Source organism: Trichomycterus rosablanca, chromosome 11, assembly GCF_030014385.1.
Source record: "Trichomycterus rosablanca isolate fTriRos1 chromosome 11, fTriRos1.hap1, whole genome shotgun sequence".
In the NCBI taxonomy this organism is placed as follows: Eukaryota; Metazoa; Chordata; class Actinopteri; order Siluriformes; family Trichomycteridae; genus Trichomycterus; species Trichomycterus rosablanca.
Window position 1 is genome coordinate 20,766,066 of NC_085998.1, and position 25,677 is coordinate 20,791,742.

The following is a 25,677-nucleotide window of genomic DNA, read 5'->3' on the forward strand; positions in this document are numbered from 1 at the left end:
ATAAAATACAAGGTAAATGTCATATATTTTTTATTAATATCTTACATCACAAAGAGGTTTTGATGTTTTTAATTTGACAGTCCAATTTTACCTCTTCTTTAAGATGATACCAGTGTTCTAGACAGAGTTTAAAAACCTACTGAAAAAGACAGGATTAAACAGGTAATTTTGGGGAGCATGTTGTTATTAGGATTGTTTGTGCAGTTTAATGAAAAAAAAGTCAAGTAAGGGCCAGTTGTTCAGCTAAAATATTGATTTGATCATGAAGAATAAATAATGCTGTGGGGAAGTTGCACTAAGACGCATACTGTTAGGTATGCTAAAATTGCAAACCAAAATAGAAAATGTCTTAACATTGGCACCTCATATTACATTTTAACATTACAAATAAAATAAATAGTTAGAAATCTGTTTACTGCCAAATAAAATAAAATATAGGCCTCACAATAAGAAGAGAAAGTTATAACAAGGGACGGCAATGCGAAAAGGTAACTGCATAACGCCCAATCTGTTTACTCACTCACTCACTTTCTCAACTGCTTATCCAATTAGGGTCGCGGGGGGTGCTGGAGCCTATCCCAGCCTATCAATGGGCGCAAGGCACACAGTAACACCCTGGACACACACACACACATTCACCTATAGGGCAATTCAGTTTCTCCAATTAACCTGACTGCATGTTTTTGGACTGTGGGAGGAAACCGGAGCTCCCAGAGGAAACCCACGCAGACACGGGGAGAACATGCAAACTCCGCACAGAAAGGACCCGGACCACCCCGCCTGGGGATCGAACCCAGGACCTTCTTGCTGTGAGGCGACAGTGCTACCCACCGAGCCACCTAGCCGCCCCAATCTGTTTATATATATATAAAAAAACAATTACTCAGACATTATAAAAACAAATGGTGTAGAATGAATATTATCAATGTTTGGCTATTAATAGTGGCACTTTGTAAAATCTAATTTGTCATTGTAATCAACTGCAAAGTGACCTTTTTGTTTCTATAACTTACAGAGACTGAAGATTTTGAAAACAAAACATTTAGTCATTGTTAAATAGAAAATAAAAAACACTACGATTTTATATACTGTATTTTACTATGGGAAAAACATGATACTACCCTGGACCAAAGTCTTTTTCAGATGAATACAATATATACAATTCTACAGAATGCTTTTCAAAGTAAAAAAACAAACACTGCCTGGGTTCACCTCAGCTTATACTGTATGTTTAAGGGGACATGGATTGTCTCAAAGCTGCTACCTAACACATCATAACCTTAAAATAGCTAATTTGACTGAATATGCTTTTGGCTAGAAGGTACTGAATATCTGACAAAACCCCATTGAGGAATATGTCTCTAAACCAAGTAAGATAAAGCAAATCAGTATCACACAAGCACATGCTGGATACGTTAGTTATGTAAGATTGTTTAAATGTAATATCAGAAAAAAACTGTGTGGCCATACACTGACAATTTTTCCTATCTTATGGAATGACGATTGCTATCCTAAGTGGAAACGAATTAAGATACATTCATTTTTTAAAGCTTAACCCAGAAGACTATTCATACATCTTAATGAATGTGCCTTTTAATTTAATTATTCAATAACATTATTTTCAAGTAATTAAGTAAATGAGTAATGATTTGATATTTTAAGTCATTTGATTCAGCCAGTGTGCATATGTTAACATGTATCTATTACTTTGAAAATTAAGTAAAATATTTATTTAATATATATTCTAATTATTTTTAAAGAAAGGTTTTTATTTCCTGTACTGTCTTGCTTCTTTGACTTTGTGCCAATGTGCTGCTTTGAAGTGTTACATATTGTGGGTTTGTATCATTAATTAAACCCCCTTCTATATTTTAATGAAAAGTATGACCTCTGAATTTTACTTTGCATGTTTTACATATATATGGAATCTGTGGATTGCTTTGGTGCTACAGTGGTCTACAGAACAGTTACAATAGCTGGTCAGTGATAAAGAAATATATTGTTAACAGAAATGTACCACTGAATGTCATCAGTGTACACCTTTAGATACACACTAATATCTGCTCCAAGTGCCACATTTATTGAAGCATTTGAAATTACTCAATAGCTTTAAGTTAAAATGATTACATGATGGACAATATACACAGTTGAGTCATATTATTATGACCACTTCCTACTTTTGACGGCGGCAGCGTGTAGCTCATGAATGAAGTCATGTTTTGTGAGCTCGCTTGGTGGGTATAAAAGGTGTGCGATAGGCTGTCTGCACATACATTCCTCGTTGCTGGCATGGGTGAAAGTACCATGGGTAAAAACTGTCTTCCCTGGGGCGGATGGGATCTTCCAGCAAGACATGAGACATGTCACATGGCTAGAATGTCCGACATTGGTTGGAAGAGCGTGACCAAGATGTACTACCCTGGCCCTCTAATTCCCCAGATTTGAACTCAATAGAGCATCTGTGGGACCACCTCGATTGTCACGTTTGCTCTATAGATCCTCTATAGGACCTTACTGAGTCACTCCCAGCCCGTCTAGCTGCTGTCCGTGCTGCACACGGCAGTTACTCTAGATATTAGCTAGTGGTCATAATAATGTGACTCGACTGTGTATATACTCAAAACTTTAAATTGTAACAGTTTCTCCCAGTAAGATTTGTCTGTGCAAACCCTAGTCTAATAATTTGAGGACCTCGTAAAAAAATCGTAAAGATTAATAAAGCTTAGAGTTTAAGTCCCAATTTCATGTCGCAATTTATCTACAAACAGGAAAATCTGTTGCTTCTTCCCTAGTAGTGGGCATTCAACAAAGATTACATTATGAGCAAAAGAAAAAAGAAGCAAAAAGAAAACAAGGTTACCAATATAAATGCACAAACTGTTTTAAAAAGGAACTTCTAAACATCAAAGTGTTCAAAAGACCACCTGGGTGCTTCACAACAGTGGATGGTAAACGATAAATCGTTGTCCATTGTGTTAAAAAAGACAAGAAAATTCAGTGTGTGTTATTAGTTTAGGCAAAATGTGTTTATTATAATTACTTTATGTTCAGACCACATTTTCCTGATTCCTAAATTTTCCTGAAGAACAAAATACATTTAGGAGGATTCAGCCTAAACAAAAAATCATAATAATAAAAAATAAAATAAAACAAACACAGAAGTTAAGACTACAGTCAGGACCACTAGCCTGGTACATTCAATAGGAAAAGATTGCCAAGAAAAGATTAGGATAGGTGTTGCTGCTTGTGTTTGAGGATCTCAGTGGAGGTTAAGATCAGATTCTTGTTACAGATATTACAGTGGTAGTGCCTAGTCAGTTTAGATGTGGACGACTTAACTTGTTCAGGATCTGCCAAAAAAAACAACAAATTATACATTATACAGTATATACGTATATACAAAGGAAGAACTTATGGTAAATATAAAATATATAATAGAATAGCCTTTATTTGTCATATATACAGATGTACAGTACAATAAAATTACTTTTGTCGCATATCCCAGCTTGTTAGGAAGCTGGGGTCAGAGCGCAGGGGCAGCCATTGTACGCCGCCCCTGGAGCTGAGAGGGTTAAGGGCCTTGCTCAAGGGCCCAACAGTGGCTGCATGGCAGAGCTGGGATTCGAACTCTCGCAAAATCAGTAGATCTGAACCATAAAAGCGAAGTGTTCGACTGAAAAGAGCACGTACCTAAGACAGCATAGCACAAGTTCAAGAACTGATGCTAAACCAAGAGGACAAACCTCAGGCCCATCGGTCAACATGTCAAATGTTTTAGTAAAACTGAACTTGACAATTTTTCAGAAGGCGATCCTTTTTAAAAGGCGACACAAGAATACCTTTTCCAGGATAAAGTCTTCCAAGATGGGTGTTTAAAAACAGTAATTATCCATAGAGGGTCCTTTATTGTGGATTTAAATCACTACAGCAACTTTTTTAGGCCAGGCATAGAGTAACTAATAGTCCTCTGTATTTGAATTCTTATGTTTTCTGGTATATGCGCCTTACCATTCTCAGACTGCTGTTCCTCTTTTGACTTGCAAGTGGCCTCGTGCTGCATGCGCTCCAGCGGGGTAACGGGCAGGTGCAGGTCACAATGAGGACAGTCCCAAAATGCCCGTAAACATTCACTATACAGGTCTTGAGAGTCCTAAGTAGACAAAAAAAACGTTATAACCTAAATTTACAATTAAATTCAATGGTAATTCAGTATTTTTCTTATTTAAATCATTGTCATTTAATAAAACTGTTTCATGGTGTTACTAAAGTTAATAGAATAGATGAAACCCAAAAATGCACAATAGATGATGAATGAAAATCATAAAATTGATGTTTTTCTTTTCAAGGTGAGTAAGATAACTACTATGAGTAACTACTATGTTTTGCAGAGGGTTGGAACATATAGAAATCACATTGTAATGAATTCCTTTTTAATGTGGTGCACAATTGCTGCACTCTCCATAATGGTAATGTTAATGATTTGTTGTTAGAGATGATTTTAATATGATTTTATAATGCAGTAACTTTGTAGTTTTACTTTTTTATTATAAACTTACTCTAGTGTAGCTTATAGTGATTGTTTTACACATGCACATCCATGGATTGTCCAGAACAAACATGTCAACTAGTTAAATATCAGATTGACACCAACTGGTCAATTTAAAAATACTGATAAGATAGTGTCCTATTTGTTTTCTGATGTGTTTTGTTTGTTTTTATCTGCATATATGTGAGGTTTATCACTTGATTAATTAAGTAAGCATTATAAAGAAGTGTAAGGTGTATGGCACCACCAATACCTTGCCAAGATTGGGCCATTCCTTCAAACTGAATGACCGAGCAAGGAGGACATGGCTTAGAGAAGCTACCAAAAGGCCAATGATAACTTGCAAGTCTGTGTGGCTGAGATCAGTCAGTGCAACAAGCTTTACACAAAGCTGACCTGTATGGCAGGGTGGCAAGAAAGAAGCCACTCCTGAAAAAGGTCTTAGGGTCAGATGAGACCAAGATGGAACTTACTGGATTGGACTCCAAGATATATGTTCGGGAAACACCAAACACCACCCATTACTAACAGCACCAGATATACAGTGAAGCACGGTGATAGCAACATTATGTTATGGTGATGTTTCTCCTCAGCAGGAACTAGACAATTGGTCAAGACTAAAGTGAAACTTGATGCTGCCAAGTACATCCGAATCCCGAAGGAACACATGCAGCCCTCTGCTAGACAGCTAAAGATGGGCAAAAGGTTTTACATTTTAGCACAACAACAACCCTAAAGAAGCTACCAAAAAACAGTGGCCAAGTCAGAGCCCTGACCTAAATGCAAGACTTGAAGAGGGCAGTGCATGACCGGTCACATCAAAATTGTAAAGGGTACAATGGGCAAATGATCCCCAATGTAGGTGTGCAAAGCTGGCAGGGAAATAACCAAACAAACTGATGGCTGTAATTAAAGCATAGGTGGCTCTACAAAGTACTAAACCAGACACTGATCACTTTTCCAACCCTGTTCCTGTAATTTTTCATTTTTTTATTAATTTTCAGGACAGCTACTTTTATTTTATTATTACTTTAATATTGTAGAACAACATGATTATATAAAAGTGTGACTTTTTTCAGGATCTATGACAAAAAGTGACTATTTCAAAGGGGTATGAAGATTTTTCACTGTCTGTCTGATTTTTCACTATCCATATATAGACATCCTAGCATATTAACAGGGAAACTGGTTCAGGTCAGAACTTAATGACTTAAACCTTAAAAAAACGTACAAACAGCGAGATGTGAGCCTGTCCTACAAACGTGGTTCAATACTTGTGTGTCACTCACTTTTTTTTTTTTTTCTTTTCACAAATTAAACTTCAGTTTAATTCAATTCAATTCAGTAAACTTTATTGGCATGATTATATTTAGTTACAGTATTGCCAAAGCATTATGAAACAAAGAACACACATGAAAAAAAAAAAGAATAGTAATAATACAATAAAAAATAACTTACACATAGACAGTTATAGGTGAAGTGTTTGGTCACACGCAGGCCTCCTTTAACTTGATCTAGCTCAGCTTTCATCCCAGGAAAGAGCTCCAGATGGGAAAGCTCTGTGTTTGGCTGTGGTCCGATATAAAGGTTCTTAGACTGCAGTGAGGTCAGCTGCTTTAGACTGTACCTTACCTAATAGAACATTTGTAAAAATACTTTTTTTTAACTGCAAAAACAGAAAAACCTGTTTTACAAACCCTATTTCCAGAAAGGTTAAGACAATTTGTAAAATGCAACAAAAATAATGTGATTTGTTAATTCTTTTGAATCTTATTAGTGTTTCCAATCACTATATTCTATCAACTTATCAACCTTATTTTGCCCCATCCCAACTTTATAAAAATGCGTTGCAATCCTCAAATTCTGTTTATATTTAGACACCATGATGAGGTTGATTAGTGAAAACATTGGACATCTTTTCTTTCTACTTTTGACAGTTAAATAAAGATTCAATAATAAAGAAGTCATGATTCATCTTCTTATTGCATTTTACTAAATGTTCCAACTTTTCTGGAAATGGGTAATTTGTAATATAATGTCAATTTCTTTATTTAAGTGGACACATTACAATTTTTTTTTCCCAATTTCTAAAATTGAAGATTTTCCAAAAAAATTCTAATTTTTTTCCTATTTTTTTTTTAATTACCACAATAAAGTAGGGATAATCAGTCATTATGCAAGATTCATTATACATAATTTAATATACTCCCACTGGCCACTTGCTTATTATTGTAATTATCTATTTAGGTGGCAGCTGTACATTTTATTACATTAAACTCAGGTCAAGAGCCACATTAAACATCAAAACATAAAAAAAAGTAATTTGAGTGACTGCCTGGCTCTGGTTATGCAGTGGAATTGCCTTGTTAATAAGAGAGGGCAAGAAATAAAGCTGACATAATAGCTAAAGTAACTTTACTATACAACCATAGTGAGCAGGAAAGCTGGAATGCACCAAAAGGATAAACCTTAAGGCTACAACAGGTGTTCCTCATAAAGCTGCATATCAGTGTATGATTACTGAAGTATAATATGAAATAATGTTAAAATCTAAAATAAACATACATTTGAAAAGTAATCATTTAAGCAAAGTAAATCTATAGTAACCTCTTAATCATAGTAATGTTATGACGGGGTGCTGCTAGGCAACACTAAAATATTAGATTTTCCACTCAAATCATACCATCAGACATCAAATGAAACCCAAATGGTATTATAGAAAGCACTTTGCTCCAGAGCTTTAAGACTATTGTATAAACAATGCATGGTCGCGAGTAGTGTAACTGCTAGTAAGGCACATTAAATTTAAAACTACATATAACAGCTATAAAATAAAAAAAACAAAAAATTTTGGACCCTTTTTCATAAGCCTTCCTCCTATTGCATTTGCATGACAGATCTGTACAATTTTGCAATGGCAAAATAATCATGGACGATTATCACAGATATCATATGTATCAGGTAGAACAAAACACCATACCTCAGTGTAAAGCAGAAAGCGCACAATTTCCTTTGAAAGTTTCTCCAACCCACTATAAGCCGACTTTGATCCAGTACCCGTCAGGCCAGCAGATTTTCCACATGCCTGGCTCAGGTAAAATTGCAGCAGTTCATCCCAACTTTTTCTTATTGTGAGAGAAGATAAAAGAATTTTAAGAGCTGCCTCCCCATCACTTAGAACCAGCTCAAGCCAGCCATCCACCACTAGCCTTGTGCAGTCTGCGTTGCTGTCCACTGAGTTTGCAACCAACAGCAAAGTCTTAAGAGGCAAGGAAATAGAGAAAAAACTTGTAAATAAAATGCAAATCACTTTATTAGGTATACCTACAGTCCATATATATTGGCACCCCTTGTAATAATTAATCAAAAATTAAACTTTTGGTGAATTAGCTTAACCTCTCCTCTTTAGCTCATACTACAAATTCTTGGCAAAGACAGAAACACTTCTTAGAAATGCCCTGCCCTGATGTCATGTATCCCTACAAGGTTGAAAGCACCTTTAAAGAAAAATAGCCCCACATCATTATAGATGCTCCACTATACTTAACATTTGGCATTAGGTTCTTTTCAGTGTAGTGAGACTTCTTTAATGTTTGTTGCCAAAGTCTCAATTTTCATTTTATCTGACCATAGAATATAATGTCAGTAGTGTTTAGCAAACTCCAGTCACTTACATTTGTGGTTAGATTTGTGGTTTGTGGTTTTTCCTTCAATATAATTAGTTGGCAAGGAAGTGGCATCAGATGGTAGTTTCGACAATCTGGAGACCCCAAAGTGCAAATATTTTTCTGTATTTTTCTGTCTCTTATCAGCTTCCACCCTGTGTGAGGGAACAACTTGTGTCCTCATCCAGGCAAGTTGGTTACACTTCCGTCAAGTTGTTTGGAACTCCCTAATTTAAGGTGTCTAATTGTGACATGAGAACTAACAAAATATCCTGCTACTCTGAAATACTACATCATTACATCTTTATTCCTTTGCTGTATCATTTAACTGATAAAGACTAGCTGGGCATTATAATTTAGCTTTAGAAATCTTGAGCTGAATATTTCTGCAAATGTATGTATATTTATACTACACATCTGTCTCCTATTGAAAATGTATGGTGCATTATGAAGAGGAGAATCAGACAATGGCGACTACAGCCTGTTAAGCAGCTGAAGTCCTGTATCAAGCAAGAATGTGCAAATATTCCAGTTGCAAAACTGCAACAATTTGTATCCTCAATTACGAAACAATTTAAAAATGTGTAATTAGACAGGTAATTTAATACAGTGGTAAATGTGTCCTAACTTTTTGAGTATGTTGCAGGCATCAAATTCTAAATTTAATTATATTTACAAAACACATTCAAGTTGGTCAGTATAAACACTGGAAATCTTTTTTTTGTACTTTTCTCAGTTAAATAATTATTGTTTTCAGCTTTCACTTTAGATTCTTGTTTTTAGCTTGTCCCAGCTTTTCTGAATAATTTATTTATTTATTAGGATTTTATCATTATGTTTTACACACTTTGGTTACATTACACAAGATTCATCAGTTTACAAGTTCAAGACAAACACAGTCATGGACAATTTTGTATCTCCAATTCACCTCACTTGCATGTCTTTGGACTGTGGGAAAAAACCAGAGCCACAGTGCCACTCGCTTTTCTTTAAATTGGAAAGTGTATAGGAATTATGTGTGTGCTTCATTTTCTCCTTAACAGTAAGAATTTTGTGCCAGTTAAATGTACAAATCTTTAAGTGTTTTTAGGAGTCATTGTCTGCTGTTGGACCATTCTGGCGAAATCAAACCTGTCCAAATCTGTGCCTTTTGCAAAAAAATGCAGAATGAGCACAGTCCTACAACAGTGACAGATCTGTAAAGCTGCATTCAATAAAATTCCAATTCTAGCTGTTAGTGTTACTACAAATGTGATCCAATGTTTTTTTTTGTATTTGCAGGTAGATGTTCAAGTGCCAAATGCTTTGCATATGCATTTTTAAGACAAACTGCAAAAAATAACACATAAATTCGAGTAAACTATGCAAAGTACATTCTCATCATAACTTTTACATTTTGACCTCAATCCTGTGAGCCAAGCTGTCAATATTTTGGTGTGTTAAAAGTATTGGTCATGTGCCAGTTTAGTTGTGACAGGAATAAGTAAAATGTGCAATTTAATGGTCTGCCAAAAATATATAGCTGACCTTCCAATGGTTTATTTACGTTGTTACTGATTTACTAACCTGCAAGGCACGGACTCGTACACAGTTTGACACATAAGCTTTGTTTGTTTCTAGCAGAGTGACAAATGCCAGCAACTGATGCCTACTGCTCTGCCCCTTCTCAGCATCTAGAAACAAAAAAAAATAAACAAGGAGCAAAAGAAAGTGTGAGGTTAGCTCTGGTGACTGAGACAATTAATGCTTATCTGATTATTGATTACTTGATAGCAATGTACCAAATTCACTAGTTTCAGAGATGTGCAGCACATCTGGATGACTGGCAAAAACACTGCAAGGGTGAATCACAAATCCTTGCTTGTTACGGGTGTGAAATACCTAAAGAAAGGACATTTACATTTACAATTAGTTCAATACATTCAATATATACAAATTTGAAACTGTAGTCATGACCAGGCCCTCTACCTACAGTAACAAACTGTTTGAATTTTAACACACAGATCCAACTTTAAAACGATAACAGTAATCAAAAAGCTAGCTCTTCAGGTTTAAGACCGGTGTGGGTGGGTGTGTGTGGGTGCCTGCTCTGAATCTTTGCGGGTGGCGTTATGTTCATCGGGCAGTGCCAGCTGCGGGTACAGGCCATGGGAAAGCAACAGTGTGAAAAGAGCTTGTTGCCTAGACGACAGAGCCGCACTAGTGGATGCAGCTCCTTGAAGCCTCGTAACATCATGTCGCAGTTTGAACTTCACTTCCTGTCAAAAGAGAATAACAAGACAAATCTTACTTGACCTGTATTAATCATCCATGTATGATATTGCATGTAGACCCTTGCCATCTATTGTATTGCTACAGAGTCATCTTTGTTGCTTTCTGAAGTGATGCACCTGTATGTCTATGTCCTGTGTTGCTGAGTCTTTGTCCTTCTTAACTGATCCGCTTGCCTCCTCATCCGAGCCTGAAAAAGATTCATGCTCTAGGCCTTCCTGTAGATTTAACACTTTCCTGCGTTTACCATCCTGAAGCTCATGCTCTCTCCTAAGCTGATGTAATCTGTTACGTTCAATCAGCCTCTCTCTTCTCTGGCCCCTGTCCTGACCCATAGAGTGCTTCTGGAGCTCAACCAGCCCATGGCTCGACAGCACTTCCTATAGCCAGGACACAGAATGCACAAAGCACACTCAAAATTTACAAAAAACAGATAAAACACCATCTTAGATTTATAAATTACAGACATTTAATGACTCATGTAATGCATTTAAAGTACTGTATCAAAATCCTTACACTTGCTGAAATTGTTATGTACAGTGGTGTCCAAAAAAATAGCAGTGATTTTAAAAAAGTGAATAAAGCGCAAATCATTATAATAACTTTTATTTCCATCAATGCAAATGCACTGAAAATACTACACTTTCAATTCTAAATCAAAACATTAACAAAATTTAGCCAGTTTGTGTTCATCCTTTACAGAAAGTTAAGAAAAATGAATATTAGGCTGTTCAAAAAAATAGCAGTGCCAGCATTTTTCTTTAAAAACTTAAAAAATATATGTATAAACTGAAAAAAATGTTTAAGGTTTCAATTTACTTTAAATTACTGAACTAATATTTAGTGGCAGAACAATTGTTTCTGAGATCTGTGTTGCATGGAGTCAACCAACTTCTGGCTCCTCTGAACAGGTATTCCAGTCCAGGATGATTAGACTACATTCCACAATTCTTCTGCAATTTTGGGTTTTGCCTCAAAAAACGTGGTTTAGATGTCAGAACACAAGTTCTCTATGGGATTGAAGTCAGGGGATTGGGCTGGTCACTCTATTACCTTAATCTTGTTTGTCTGTAACCAAGATGTTTTGGGTCATTGTCATGTTGAAACACCCATTTTAGGGACATTTCTTCTTTGACATAGGGAAACATGATCTCCTCAAACATTTTTATATATTCAAACTGATCCATGATCCCTCGTATGTGATAAATAGGCGTAACACCATGGTATGATAAACATCCCCATATCATCATTTTATACCACCATGCTTTACTGTCTTTACAGTGTACTGTGGCATGAATTCAGTGCTTGGGGGTCGTCTGACATACTGTCTACGGCCGCTAGACCCAAAAAGAAAAATTTTGCTTTCACCAGTCCACAAATGTTGAGCCATTTCTCTCTTGACCAGTCAATGTGTTCCTTGGCAAATTTTACCCCATTCAGGACATGTCTTTTTCTTAACAACGGGATTTTGCAAGGAGTTCTTGCTGGTAAATTGGCTTCACTTAATCATCTTCTGTACTCACTGGTAACTTCAGATGTTTCCCGATCTTTCTGGAGGTGATCATTGGCTGAGTATTTGCTATTTTGGCTATTCTTCGATCCATTCGAACAGTAGCTCCACGCTTCCTTCTGCGTCTTTCAGGTTTTGGTTTTCACTTCAAGGTATTTGAGATCATTTTAGCTGAGCAGCCTATCATTTGCTGCACTTCTCTGTATGTTTTTTCCTCTACAATCAACTTTTTATTCAAAGTATGCTGTTCATCAGAACAATGTCTGGAACAACCTATTTTACCCAGTATTTTAGAAGGAAATGCACTATTACCAACATGTGCAACATTTGCCACCCTCCTACATTAAATAAGGGCCAAAATTGACACCCGTTCTTCTGCAGAATTAATGACTTTACCAATTGAACTCCTCGCTGCTATTATTTTGAACAACACCTTTTCAATCAATGCTTCGATTACTCAGAATGAATGTCCATGCATGCATGCATGTCCTAATTTTTGGGTTTGTTTTGTTTTCATTACTCTACTACACTTTCAGGTAAATTTTTTGCTATGTAGAAATATCACTTCTACTAAAAACAGTGATTTATCAGGTTAATGATGTTGGACTGCTATTTTTTTAAACACCACTGAATATTGTAGCTGCTTACTTTAAATTGTTGCCTAAGGTTGGTCATCTCATAGAGACGCTGTTCCTCTATCCCCCTCCTTTTACACCACTTTCTCGAGCTGCTTCCTCTTTCCGCTTTTACCTATCAATGCAAACAAATGAAAGGTGTGCCACCTAAAAATCAGGCACTGTAAATAAGTCTTAATACAAAAAGTTAACTACAAATTTGGTCAGATATGAACTAGGCAAATGGACTAACAAGTGTAAAAGCACCCTTAATGGCATCCATCTAGATATGCAATTAAGAAAAATCTAGATGATTAACCTTCACCCAAGCATTGAAGATGTTAAGCAGAGTAAAAGGATCTCCAAGGTCACTGTACAATGGCTGGCGTGCAGCAGAACAGTCTGGATTGTGCTGAGAAGAGTGTACAAATGGTGATTGAACACTCAGTGCTGCAGCCACAGTCAAAACAGGCTCCACCAGGTTGAAGAGTGAACCTAGAATTAGCACTTTACCTATCCACACAGAGACATACATTTTAGAGAATTTATATTGTTTGTTTACAAAATTTTGAACTATAAATATGTAATAGATGTCTCATACCAATAACTACATCCACAGGTAGCTGAGCCAACAGTCTGCCAATGGAAGTAAGCTCTCCGCAAGCATCAAGTGCCCCCTGTTCTTTCAGATATGTCACAGATGTCTGAATGCTGGAGGCTGAAGGGGGGTCTAGAAATGGAAAAGTGAGGGGATCTCCCAGACCCATGCTTTTCATCTGTACAAAAAGGACAAGGTGATGTTTATGATATTGCTAGTAAGGTATTTCCAATTTCTATATTATTTAAAAACTTAAGACATGTAAACAATTATACAGCCAACAAAGTGGTCATAATATGATCACTGAAAAAGGGCTAAATAACTAAAACAAATTGTGCATAGAAAAAGACAAGCTGTGTTTTAAGATGTATCTAAAAGCAGCCCTACAATTACAATTAAAAAAAACTTTACATACAATTTTAAAATAATATTTTTATGGTAGTCATGGGCATGTAAGTAAATATTTGTTTTCTGTAAATGTATTATTGGAACATATATTAGTTAAAAAAATTGACTTTTGTGGAACACCATAAATTGGGAGGATCACCCAAAATGAATCACCCAAGTAAATGCTGTTGAACACCTTTTAGACAATAAAATTAATGGAAAGTGCGATATTTGACACATTGCTTAATATTACATAGAGCAAACATTTGATCCAGCATGATCGGCTGCTTCTGAGTCCCACTTGGTCTGCTCCAAGTCGATGTTCGATGGCAGTCCGGAGTCATTGCAGTAATAGTACAGAAGACCTTACCAGGTACCGAGAGAAGTGTGATTCCCCACCAATTTGTGCAGTCAGAGAAGTTACCTTGCTTTGGAAGCCAGTGATTATGACACCCTTTCTCCAGTCTTCTGGAACCTTCTCCAGTTGCCAGCAATTGTTAAGGAGCCAGGCCAGTTGTGCAGCCAAGGGCTAGGTGCCCGCTTTCAGAATTTTCACCGATATTTCATCAAGGCCTGATGCTTTATTGTTTCAAAGGCTATTGATTGCGATTGTTGTTTCTTTGATCGTAATCTCACCAGTGTTGACATCAAGTTAATTAAGTACTTCTTCTTTGTTGAAGTTAGATGTAATAGGTGAGTAGGGTTCAAAAGTATGCAAAGCTCGACTGCCAAGTCAAGGCATATTGTTGTCAAGATAAGAAGGACTGGCTCCTATGAAAGGGGACAAACCCTGAACCCTCTACCAAATTGTCAATAATTTAATGGGAGTATGGAACAGTTGGAGACAAACACGGTAAAATTCTGCTGACCAAACAATGGTGCAGACCCTCTTATAATTGAAGATGTGGCTATGGATGGAATTAACAAATCACATTAAAACTTATGTTAAATAGTAGTCAGTACACACCTGTCATCAATTAAAATGACTCTGATTAACCCTCATATAAACCCTCAATTTCCTAACATTTACTCAGTTACATATTAAAGCCATGGTCCACAAAGAGCTTACAAAGCATCAAAGGACCTCACTGTTAAAAGGTATTGGTTAGGTGAATAGCACGAAAATTTCCAAGGCAATACAAATACCATGGAACACAGTGAAGGCAGTCAACAAGTGAATAAAATGTGGCACAATAGTGATATTATCAAAACTAATGAAAAGACAAGGAGAAAACTTGTCTGGAAGCTATGAATTAAAGAAGCAGCAGAATTTTTTGGATGTTTAATAATAAACATCGTATATATTGCACCTGTATTACGTGTACTGATTCCATCATATATTGTGTCATTCTGTGGTGCCACGCAAACCTTATAGTACTCAAAACCTTCATTATATCCATGGTGAAATGAAAATGTTTTATATTCTTTGTACTTATTACAGTAAAATTAGACATAGACATATAAAAAGTCCTAAACATACAAAAATAAAACATACCAGGATATACCGTCAAATCGTCCAAATATTAAAAAATACTGTGATACAAATTTTTGGTCATACTGCCCAGCCCTACCTCAGAGGTTTGTTTATCGGACAATGTAACTATATTATCCTAACATGAAACCAAGCATAGGTTAAATAGCAAATTAACTACTTTTACTTTGATTTAAAACATTATGGTTTCCAAAAATATTTGCAGGCCACCATGTACAGACAATTTAACTTAATGATGTTAATATACCGCATTTAACATGTATTTTGTCATTTCAGAAGTGCTATACTAGTCAGATCAGGGACTGTAATAAACCATAAAACTGTACCACATCATGTTACAATATACGGTCAATAAAGTATCCTGTCACATTATTTAGCCAAATTAAATATGTAACACATACAGCAAATACAGCACTGGTTGTAGAGTTTAAATATGCACAGATAAGTAAGTTAAACAGAATCATACCTGCAACACTAGTGAGTCTAGAGCCACTCTGTGAATTTCAGGAATGGGGTATGAGGCAAAAGCATCATAATCTGCCTCACTATAGAGGCGGTAGCACACTCCTGGCCCAGTTCGACCTGCACGTCCCTTCCTCTGTTCAGAACTGGCACGGCTGATCCAGAACTCCTGAAGTCTTTGCATCTTAGCTTTTGGGTCGAAGGTCATTTCCTTCACTTTTCCTATAAAACACAAAAAGTCAATTTGCAACAACTAAAATAAAAGATTGCTTCACCACAAATATTTAGTGGGTCACATTTAGAACTTAAAAACAATAGATTGTTTGTCTGTATTTGTTTTATTGCCACTTTCGCAAAAATGGCTATATCCATGGCATACATGCGTTTACCTAAACTTTCTGATTATTCTACAGTGACATCTTTATATCATATATGTTTTAATCTTGATGGTATTTTTCCTTGTAGCGAGACAGTGGTATTAATATGTGTTTTACTATTAAGGGGGAGTTGTATGATTGACATGTTGGTGCTTTGTATCCCATCAGCAGGTATCCGTGTGTGCTTTTTTATGGTTGGTGATATCTTGTCTAGTTTGTGTTGTGTTTTTCTTTATTCCTTTTTCTTGCCATGCATTCTCGAGGTGTGTTTTTATTATTTGGTATATGTCTGTAGGAGAGATAAGGCGAATGGAGATTTCTTTTCCTGGTGTTTTTCTAGGTTTTTGTCAGCTTGTTCATTGACCGATAATCCACAATGTCCCAGAGCCGAACAGAAGATTATTTGGATCTTTTTTATTTTCGTTAAATTTTTATGTTCTATATGGACCTAATGCTAGTCTCAGTCCTTAGTGGTGGATTGTGTTCAGTATTTTTATGTAAGATTTTCTTGTTGCTCCAAAGATAGACATCTGTAGTCTAGTTGAGACTGTACTATTGTTTTTAGAAGGGTGAAGTCTGCTTCCCATTTTATATTTTATTATGTTCAGTTAACATTATAATCTCTAGGAATTTTGTTTCTTATTCTACTTTTACTAATTACAGGGTTTAGTTTGAAATACATTTTGTGTAGCCTATTTGTGGATGTTGTTTATAATTACTTGTAGTTTGGGTGCTGGTAGGTGTTTAACTTTGTTGCATATGTAGATCATCTACATATAGAAAATTTAGAGTTCTTGTGTGTAGGTCTGAATAGGTATTATTTATTTTAACGTTACATTTTCTAACTGTGAAGAAATTTGAGAAGAAAAAGGGTAAACATCCACATAGTCCCATTTGTTGTCCTCTAAGATGCCATGTCTTCTCCAAGTCGAATAATACCGTAATTAAGTGTTGTTTGTTTAGGAATTCATCTCTAATGTATGATTCTATCCTGACCAGTTTATCTGTCTTACTTCTATCACTTCTAAATGTTTTTTTATGTAAAATGTTGTTGCTTTCTGGGAACCAATCTAGCCAATGGTTTACCATCCTAATAATAGTTTTACAAAGACAACTTGTCAGTGCTATGAAGTGGTAGTTGTTTGGATTTTTGTGATATATTACTGGTTTGGAGATGGAAATAAATATTGCCTTTTTCCACGTTTCGGGATTTTTGAATGTAGTAGCAAAAACATAGCAATGTGGGAAGGTGTTTTGAAAATTTATGGTAATTTTTTCTGGACCCACTGCAGTGTTGTTTGATTTGTTGATCGTTATTGTGAATTTCACTGTTGTGAAAAGTTTGTTCAAAATCCCAGCTCCCACCGCTGCACCACCTGAGCGGCAGGTTGCATTTCTTAATGTAGATGTGGCCTGTGTTAAGTAAGAATTGTTTTCTGAAGTACTCCCAAGCCCATGTGGCTATATTTATTATAGTAGCATGATGATTTCTCATGTAATGCCACCTGAAAGCTTAAAATCTTTTCTTTTTTCTGTTGTTAGTTATTTAAACATTTGATTGTTAGTGTGTAAAATATACTGGGTGCAGGGCAGGAATACCCAGAAACCTTAGTCTGTTGCCGTGTTTAAAATATCAATATTTTAATTAGAAAGTAAATACGAAACATAAAACTAAACAAATAATGGAATTTGGCTAAATAAAACAGATTCTATCGCAAATCTAAAAAACCCAAATGCTTTCACTCTTTTATTTAGTGGAGCTACTGTACCTGAATCCACAACAAAACGCACCCCCTCAATGGTCACTGAGGTCTCAGCTATGTTGGTTGCAATGATGCACTTCCTTACTCCTGATGGGGCAATGTCAAACACCTGGAGGTCAGAAATTGAATATAAAAATTCTGGTTATGAATGCAAATTGATTTTCCAAAGTTAGTTTCACCAGTTTAAGTTGTTATTTAGCAAGTTAAGCACTTGCAAACACTCCCAACGCAGAAGACATTTTTTTTACTATCTATAGCAGGAATGTCAAACTAATGTCTCCTAAAGGACCACATCACAAAATGTAAACACAGCCTGATGGTGAGGCTTTAAGTATCTATAAATATTAAGCTGTTGTCTCTAGAATTAGAATTACGTAATGTGTCCAACCAATTCCACTACACAGTTTCAGTACATAATTGTTACAATGTCATTATGCATTAGTATCAATAGTTATTGCAACTCTTTAAAGTGAAATTAAAATTAATATACACTCTATGGACAGTATTACGACATATTTTTTCATCATCAAAGTCAGTCAATGTTTAGTCAGTGTTTCATTCAACAAGTCAGTTGGTTAAATTTCTTCCCTCCTAGATATTACACAATCGACTGCGAGTGGTATTATTAAAAAGTGGAAGCTTGTAGAGATCACACTGACTCAGTCACGAAGTGGCAACCAATGTAAAGTTACAGAGTGGGGTTGTCGAGTGCTGAGGCACATAGTGCATAAAAGTCGCCAACGCTCTGCTGACTCACTAACTGCAGAGTTCCAAACCTCCTCTGGCATTAACATCAGCACATAAATGGTGGGATGGGAGCTTCATGGCATGGATTTCCATGACCAAACAGCTGCATGAAAGTCATACATTACCAAGTACAATGGCAAGCAATGGATGAAATTAGGGCTGGATGATATGGCTAAAATTTATATCACGATATAACTCCTAATTTCGGTCGATACGATATAATTCCGATGACGATATAAATAACACAAATGTCAGAAAAACTGCCAAAAACACCAAAATTGGATGGCTGTACCTGCAAACCTCTTTTCTGGTTTCTGGCAAGAAATACAAGCTGAATACACTACTGAATTAGTCCTTTCTCTCTTATCAGCTATTTCATCTGCTTCTTTTTCAACTGTGGACAGTGGCAAAGCCAGACAATTTCCATAGGGGTGGCCAGACTGAGACCATTGCTCACACAGGGGTGGCACAGAAACTGTCTGATACCTTATTTTTGTATGTGGCTAGTGGCTGTTGATCTAGTAGTGTTTTGGTCACTCACTTATTTACCTATACAGGCAGTGAGTACCATGTAGAATTACATCAAGCCTAGCATAATAAGCTTTTAATTTTTTCTCATTTTCCCTGTGAAAAACTAAAATATAGCCTATAACCATAACAGAATTTCAAAGATATTCCTTTGCAATACTTGATCATTTGATTGCAAACTTGTGTGTACTGATGAGACTCATCTGAACCCCAGAACATGCCAGTGTGAATGCATGGAAAACAAATTTGAATTTGAAGACTGACCAACACTGTTAAGCCAAATCAGCATTGAAAATTGACTTTACTTTTAACAGCCTTCCACAATGCTGGGGCTTCTTAAAACTGAATATTCTCTTTTCAATAGAAGAGTTATTTAAATGCTATTAAATTGTTTTTGAAAAAAAAAACGGCCAATTAGGAGGAAAACAGCCCAATCTGGCAACAGTGGAACGCGAATATCCCGTTGGTGCCTTTATTCGTAGCGCGCCACAACTAATAAGAAGTAATATTAATAACTGGTATTAGTACTCAGTACTAGTACTTCTTCTGTAATTGTGTTGGTGGTTGACATTTATGTTGAGTGTGTAACTGCACTGTTTTGATGGAGAACTACTCGCTTGAGGTGCGCTGTTAAATTGCGTCCCTGTGGAAACACCTGCGAGCAGAAATGCTTCCGCAAAAAAGTAACACGGGCAAAGCGCACTGACGTAATGCATATCGATCGAATTTGTTTAAAAATCATATCACCGTTATTGAAACATTTTCTATCGCGATATATATCGATATCGAATTATTGTCCAGCACTAGATGAAATGATGTAAATCATGCCACCACTGGACTCTGGAGCAGTGGAAATGTGTTCTGTGGAGTGACGAATCACGGTTCTCTATCTGGCGAGCTGAAGGATGAATCTGGGTTTGGCGAATGCCTCCTGAAGATGCTTTGTTCATGTTGTTCATGTTCTAATAGCTGGTCATCTGCCTTCTTTGAAAATAATATATGGGACTTTATTTCTGTACTGTAATTTGTATTTAATAAATTAACATTACAGAATAACAGCTGGACTTCACTTGTTCTCTGCTAAATGTACCCTAATGGTACACATACTACACTGAGTACCTAATGGTACACATACTACAATTTTTATTAATAATAGAAGACGACAGCATCCAATCAGGACACAGGTAAAAAAAACTTTTAGTTTTATTCTTAACAGAAAAGAGCAGCAGCCTTTTAAAACAGTTTTAGTGTCTTTTTTATGGAAGTATGGAAGTTGAGTAATATCCTCAGAGCCCGCAACTCCTGGGGGTCCTGCATTAAGTAATAGTTGCTGGCCTTAAAATGGCATTTAACAAACAATACACAGACGTAAAAGTAGGTTGTTTGTATGACTTCAAAGTGTTGGTGTTACACCCACCTTATCTTGCTGTGTCACCGACAGGGTGCTGTGAAGAGGCAATATGATCCAGCGGCTGGTTTGTGCCGCGTAGCTCTGGCATGCCTTTATGATGGTGGAGATCTCAGCCACGCCACTCAGGAAAATTAGAACGTCACCCCGCTCCTCAGCTGGGTAGAGCTGGTCAATGCCTTGCAGCACACGCAGGTATGGCCGTGGATTTAGCTTCTCAGACCGTGTTGCCTGCTCCTCTGAAGGTATGGGTTGGTATATCACCTAACAAACACAAGAATGTCAGATATTGATTATAATTATAACACAATTAACACAATACAAGTGTACTGTATATGTATAGTTTCATGTTTAAAAATAAGCACTATAATTGTTAGTATTTCTACTAAAAATAACCTAACAACACAATTAAACATTAATATGTTTTGTGAATTGGTAGCATGGGCACAATCTAATGTTTTGGATAGTTACTGTGTATTTTTTCATAGCTTTCAATGGCTGATCATGGTGCACACAATCTTGTCTTACCTGCCTTAGCAAAAGCCAATTGTGCCTTGCCTACCATCAATATAGAAAGTCGTTCCTGCTCTTGCTGCAACCAATCATGCCTTACCTGAATGGGGAAGAGTCTGCCTGGCACCTGCAGCACAGGGGCATTGTTGAAGAAACTGGAGAAAAGCTTGATGTTTATAGTGGCAGACATGAGAACTAAATGCAGATCTGGTCGAAGGCGAAGCAGAGAGTGAAGCACACCAAGTAGAAAGTCACAGTGCAGGTGTCTTTCGTGAACCTCATCGACGATCACCACCTGGTACTGGGCTAGCAGCGAATCCTGTTGGATCTGCCTGAGAAGTAAACCCTCTGTCAGGAACAGCAGCTTAGTGGCTGAGGTGCGACTGCTCTCAAAGCGGATCTGGTAGCCTACCTGGGGAAGGGACAAACAGGACATAAAAGTTGTAGTGTCTACATAGTCTACATATCTGAATGCAATGTAATAAATGCATTTAATAATATTTTTGTAATTTAAAAACAATAATAAAACATACAAAATAACCTGTCATTCATAAAATCTATTTTTTCCTTTAATTTTTTAAATGTGTATTAAATATTGCTTTAGATAGATATATGAGTGAAGTAAGTGCCAGAGTGTCATGTATGCTAGGTGCACTTACATAGGCTTATATATTAATAAAGTGTTTGCAAGGCATCCAATCAAGTAAAATACAGTGTATCACAAAAGTGAGTACACCCCTCACATTTCTGCAGATATTTAAGTATATCTTTTCATGGGACAACACTGACAAAATGACACTTTGACACAATGAAAAGTAGTCTGTGTGCAGCTTATATAACAGTGTAAATTTATTCTTCCCTCAAAATAACTCAATATACAGCCATTAATGTCTAAACCACCGGCAACAAAAGTGAGTACACCCCTAAGAGACTACACCCCTAAATGTCCAAATTGAGCACTGCTTGTCATTTTCCCTCCAAAATGTCATGTGACTCGTTAGTGTTACTAGGTCTCAGGTGTGCATAGGGAGCAGGTGTGTTCAATTTAGTAGTACAGCTCTCACACTCTCTCACACTGGTCACTGAAAGTTCCAACATGGCACCTCATGGCAAAGAACTCTCTGAGGATCTTAAAAGACGAATTGTTGCGCTACATGAAGATGGCCAAGGCTACAAGAAGATTGCCAACACCCTGAAACTGAGCTGCAGCACAGTGGCCAAGATCATCCAGCGTTTTAAAAGAGCAGGGTCCACTCAGAACAGACCTCGCGTTGGTCGTCCAAAGAAGCTGAGTGCACGTGCTCAGCGTCACATCCAACTGCTGTCTTTGAAAGATAGGCGCAGGAGTGCTGTCAGCATTGCTGCAGAGATTGAAAAGGTGGGGGGTCAGCCTGTCAGTGCTGAGACCATACGCCGCACACTACATCAAATTGGTCTGCATGGCTGTCACCCCAGAAGGAAGCCTCTTCTGAAGTCTCTACACAAGAAAGCCCGCAAACAGTTTGCTGAAGACATGTCAACAAAGGACATGGATTACTGGAACCATGTCCTATGGTCTGATGAGACCAAGATGAATTTGTTTGGTTCAGATGGTCTCAAGCATGTGTGGCGGCAATCAGGTGAGGAGTACAAAGATAAGTGTGTCATGCCTACAGTCAAGCATGGTGGTGGGAATGCCATGGTCTGGGGCTGCATGAGTGCAGCAGGTGTTGGGGAGTTACATTTCATTGAGGGACACATGAACTCCAATATGTACTGTGAAATACTGAAGCAGAGCATGATCCCCTCCCTCCAGAAACTGGGTCGCAGGGCAGTGTTCCAGCATGATAATGACCCCAAACACACCTCTAAGACGACCACTGCTTTATTGAAGAGGCTGAGGGTAAAGGTGATGGACTGGCCAAGCATGTCTCCAGACCTAAACCCAATAGAACATCTTTGGGGCATCCTCAAGCGGAAGGTGGAGGAGCGCAAAGTCTCGAATATCCGCCAGCTCCGTGATGTCGTCATGGAGGAGTGGAAAAGCATTCCAGTGGCAACCTGTGAAGCTCTGGTAAACTCCATGCCCAGGAGAGTTAAGGCAGTTCTGGGAAATAATGGTGGCCACACAAAATATTGACACTTCAGGAACTTTCACTAAGGGGTGTACTCACTTTTGTTGCCGGTGGTTTAGACATTAATGGCTGTATATTGAGTTATTTTGAGGGAAGAATAAATTTACACTGTTATATAAGCTGCACACAGACTACTTTTCATTGTGTCAAAGTGTCATTTTGTCAGTGTTGTCCCATGAAAAGATATACTTAAATATCTGCAGAAATGTGAGGGGTGTACTCACTTTTGTGATACACTGTATATACTTGACACCCAGGTAAGTCAAACACGTTTGTAACGAATGGGAGTGAATGGGAGGAAGGAAAATTGGGGGCATGAGATTATTGCTGTGGATTAGAGAGTGTTGACCTGCACAGCATGTAGTTTGGTGACTGATAAGTAACACACTAGGGATTGTGCATCAATAAAATTGAATGGGATTAAATTGGAGGAACAAAGGACGAAAACGAGAAAATGACGAGTACTGGTCAGTATGGCTGTGGATTAGAGCTCTGCACCTAAGATGTACATGTATTTTGGTGGATGTTGGGTAAAGGAAAGATAGTGTTTTTGTAGGGGTGAAAATGAATGGGAGTGAAAGGGAGTAATGTCAGATGAGGGAAAAAAGAAAAATAAATGAGTGCAGTTAAATTTTTTTTTAAATTTTTGGTGGTGAGCCTGTTCTGAGATAGCACATCTGAAATGGTGTTTACTGGTGGAATATTGAAAATAACTAGAGAGGTGCATTTCCTGAAGAAAATGCAAGTGTGATTGCAGCTCAGCAGTTGTAGAGTATGTGGGGAATTAACTACTTTTGGTAAGATATGTGGTATTGTGTGTGCAAGTATGTATTTGATGGGGGTGTAAATAATTTTGCTGAAGTAGGTGATTGTGTGTGTGCGAACATGTATTTGGTGTGGGGTGAAAACTTTTGATTAAGTAGGTGATTGTGTGTGCAAGCTTGTAGTTGGGGGTGTAAATACTTTTGCTCAGGTAGGTGATTGAGTGTGTGTATGTATGTGGGGATGAATACTTTTGGTCACATCAGTGATTGTATGTATGTATTGTTGGGGTAAATATTTTCCTCAGATATCTGATTGAATTTAAGTTAGTGTCAGTATGTTTGTAATGAATGGGAATGTAGATCGGGCACAAAAAAAAGAATACAAAGGGGAGTGAAGGGTAAACAAGTGTGCATATTTAAAAGCTGTATACAAGCACAGTTTTCCCCGATCAAACCTCAAAAACTGTGAAACGAGTAGTAATCTGGCAGAATAATAATAAGAATAAGAATAATAAAAATAAGAAGAGGAGTCAGAAAACAGTAGTGATTGTGCTTGTAAACTCAAAGTTTTTATAATCATACAACTTAAATGCGTGTAACAGTATTATTATAATAATTGGAAAATTAAACTTTTTAAAACTTACCTCAGAACCGTGTTGATTAAGACTCTCATGGCTTACTCTTTTAGCAAGGCTTATGCAGGCAATACGGCGAGGCTGAGTGCAGGCTATGTGGTTAAAGCCAGAAGACAGCAGATACTGAGGCACCTGAGTGGATTTACCACAGCCTGTGTCTCCAGCCACCACCACCACTGGGTGGGTCCTGACCAGTTCCACAATCCTGTCACGGTACTGGAAGATTGGTAGATTCCTCTGCTCCTGACGCAGCTTGACTAGTTTACCAAAGCTCTGTTTCTGAGTAAAGTCTATAAAATGAAGCATGGCGAGGAGACAGTCTGTGATACCCTGACTGTACGAACTAGGACGATCTCTGCGTCCACCACTAAGACAATCCTTGGCAGTCTTGTTGCACAAGGCCACATTAATTCTGTACCGGGCATCATATTCCTTTGGGAGCCCAAGATCCAGTGTTCCGGTTGCACTCTTTTTCCAAGCTTTGCTTTCGTGCTGTTTTTCTTGGCGTTTGCCAGCCATCTCCTTTTTGGTTTTATATCGCTGAAAACGATCAAAGAAAGTCCAAAACTCTTTATATTCAGAACTTCCAGCCTGAATAAAGTCATGTTTTTGGAAGAAAAGTTCATCCAGTTGAGCCCGACACTTTGGATTATTCCAGTCCCATTTCTGGGGGCTTCCTCGACTCTCAGACATCAGTATGGATTAAAGAAACAATAAAACAATAAAGACTGGTAGGGCAGTTGTAGCCTAGTGGTTAGGGTACTGGACTAGTAATCGAAAGGTTGCTGGTTCAAGCCTCGCCACTTCCAGGTTGCCACTGTTGGGCCCTTGAGCAAGGACCTTAACCCTCAATTGCTTAGATAATATACTGTCACAGTACTGTGAATCGCTTTGGATAAAAGAATCAGCTATGTAAATGTAAAGAATTGGATTTTGTAATGTAAACTAGTACGGGGTGCCAAAACTAGCTAGTCAACAAACTTGAAGCAGGTTCTGTTTATCCAGCTAGATACTTTCAGCACTTGTTACTTCATGTACGACTGCATAATAGAATTAAATAAACACATAACATTAACAGCCAGGACTGTTTTTCATCTTCATCTCCATCTACCACCACCGTGTCGTCCAACCTCGAATGCAGTGTTTGTCAAGAACAGAACACCGAAAACACAGCTTGACCTCATGCTACACTTATACAGTCACGGTAACGGATAAACAGTTCTTGTCCGACTGCAGTGAAATGATCAACGAAGCCGTATTTACAAGCAGAGAATTCGGTTCCC

At 37.4% G+C, this 25,677-nt stretch overlaps 1 protein-coding gene across 1 annotated transcript; it reads right to left on the reverse strand.

The window, feature by feature from the left end:
- Positions 1–3,002: 3,002 nt before the first annotated feature.
- On the reverse strand, positions 3,003–25,677 carry dhx34 (DEAH (Asp-Glu-Ala-His) box polypeptide 34). Its single transcript, XM_063005285.1, has 16 exons — positions 24,404–25,677; positions 20,982–21,293; positions 20,378–20,632; positions 17,692–17,794; positions 15,550–15,767; positions 13,208–13,382; positions 12,926–13,119; positions 12,641–12,742; positions 10,602–10,862; positions 10,296–10,469; positions 9,993–10,092; positions 9,778–9,884; positions 7,527–7,805; positions 6,005–6,178; positions 4,009–4,150; positions 3,003–3,350 (listed from the first exon to the last, which is right to left on the reverse strand). The coding sequence occupies exons 1-16, from the start codon at positions 25,085–25,087 to the stop codon at positions 3,226–3,228; spliced, it is 3,405 nt and encodes a 1,134-aa protein (XP_062861355.1). The 5' UTR covers positions 25,088–25,677; the 3' UTR covers positions 3,003–3,225.

Excerpts from the sequence above, each read along its gene's own strand:
- dhx34 (XM_063005285.1), bottom strand. The coding sequence starts at position 25,087 with ATGTCTGAGAGTCGAGGAAGCCCCCAGAAATGGGACTGGAATAATCCA. Across the intron at positions 10,863-12,640 it reads ACCTTAGGCAACAATTTAAA|GAAGTGCTGTCGAGCCATGG; the intron begins GTAAGCAGCTAC and ends TCCTGGCTATAG. Across the intron at positions 6,179-7,526 it reads GCTTTCTGCTTTACACTGAG|GTAAGGTACAGTCTAAAGCA; the intron begins GTATGGTGTTTT and ends ATGTTCTATTAG.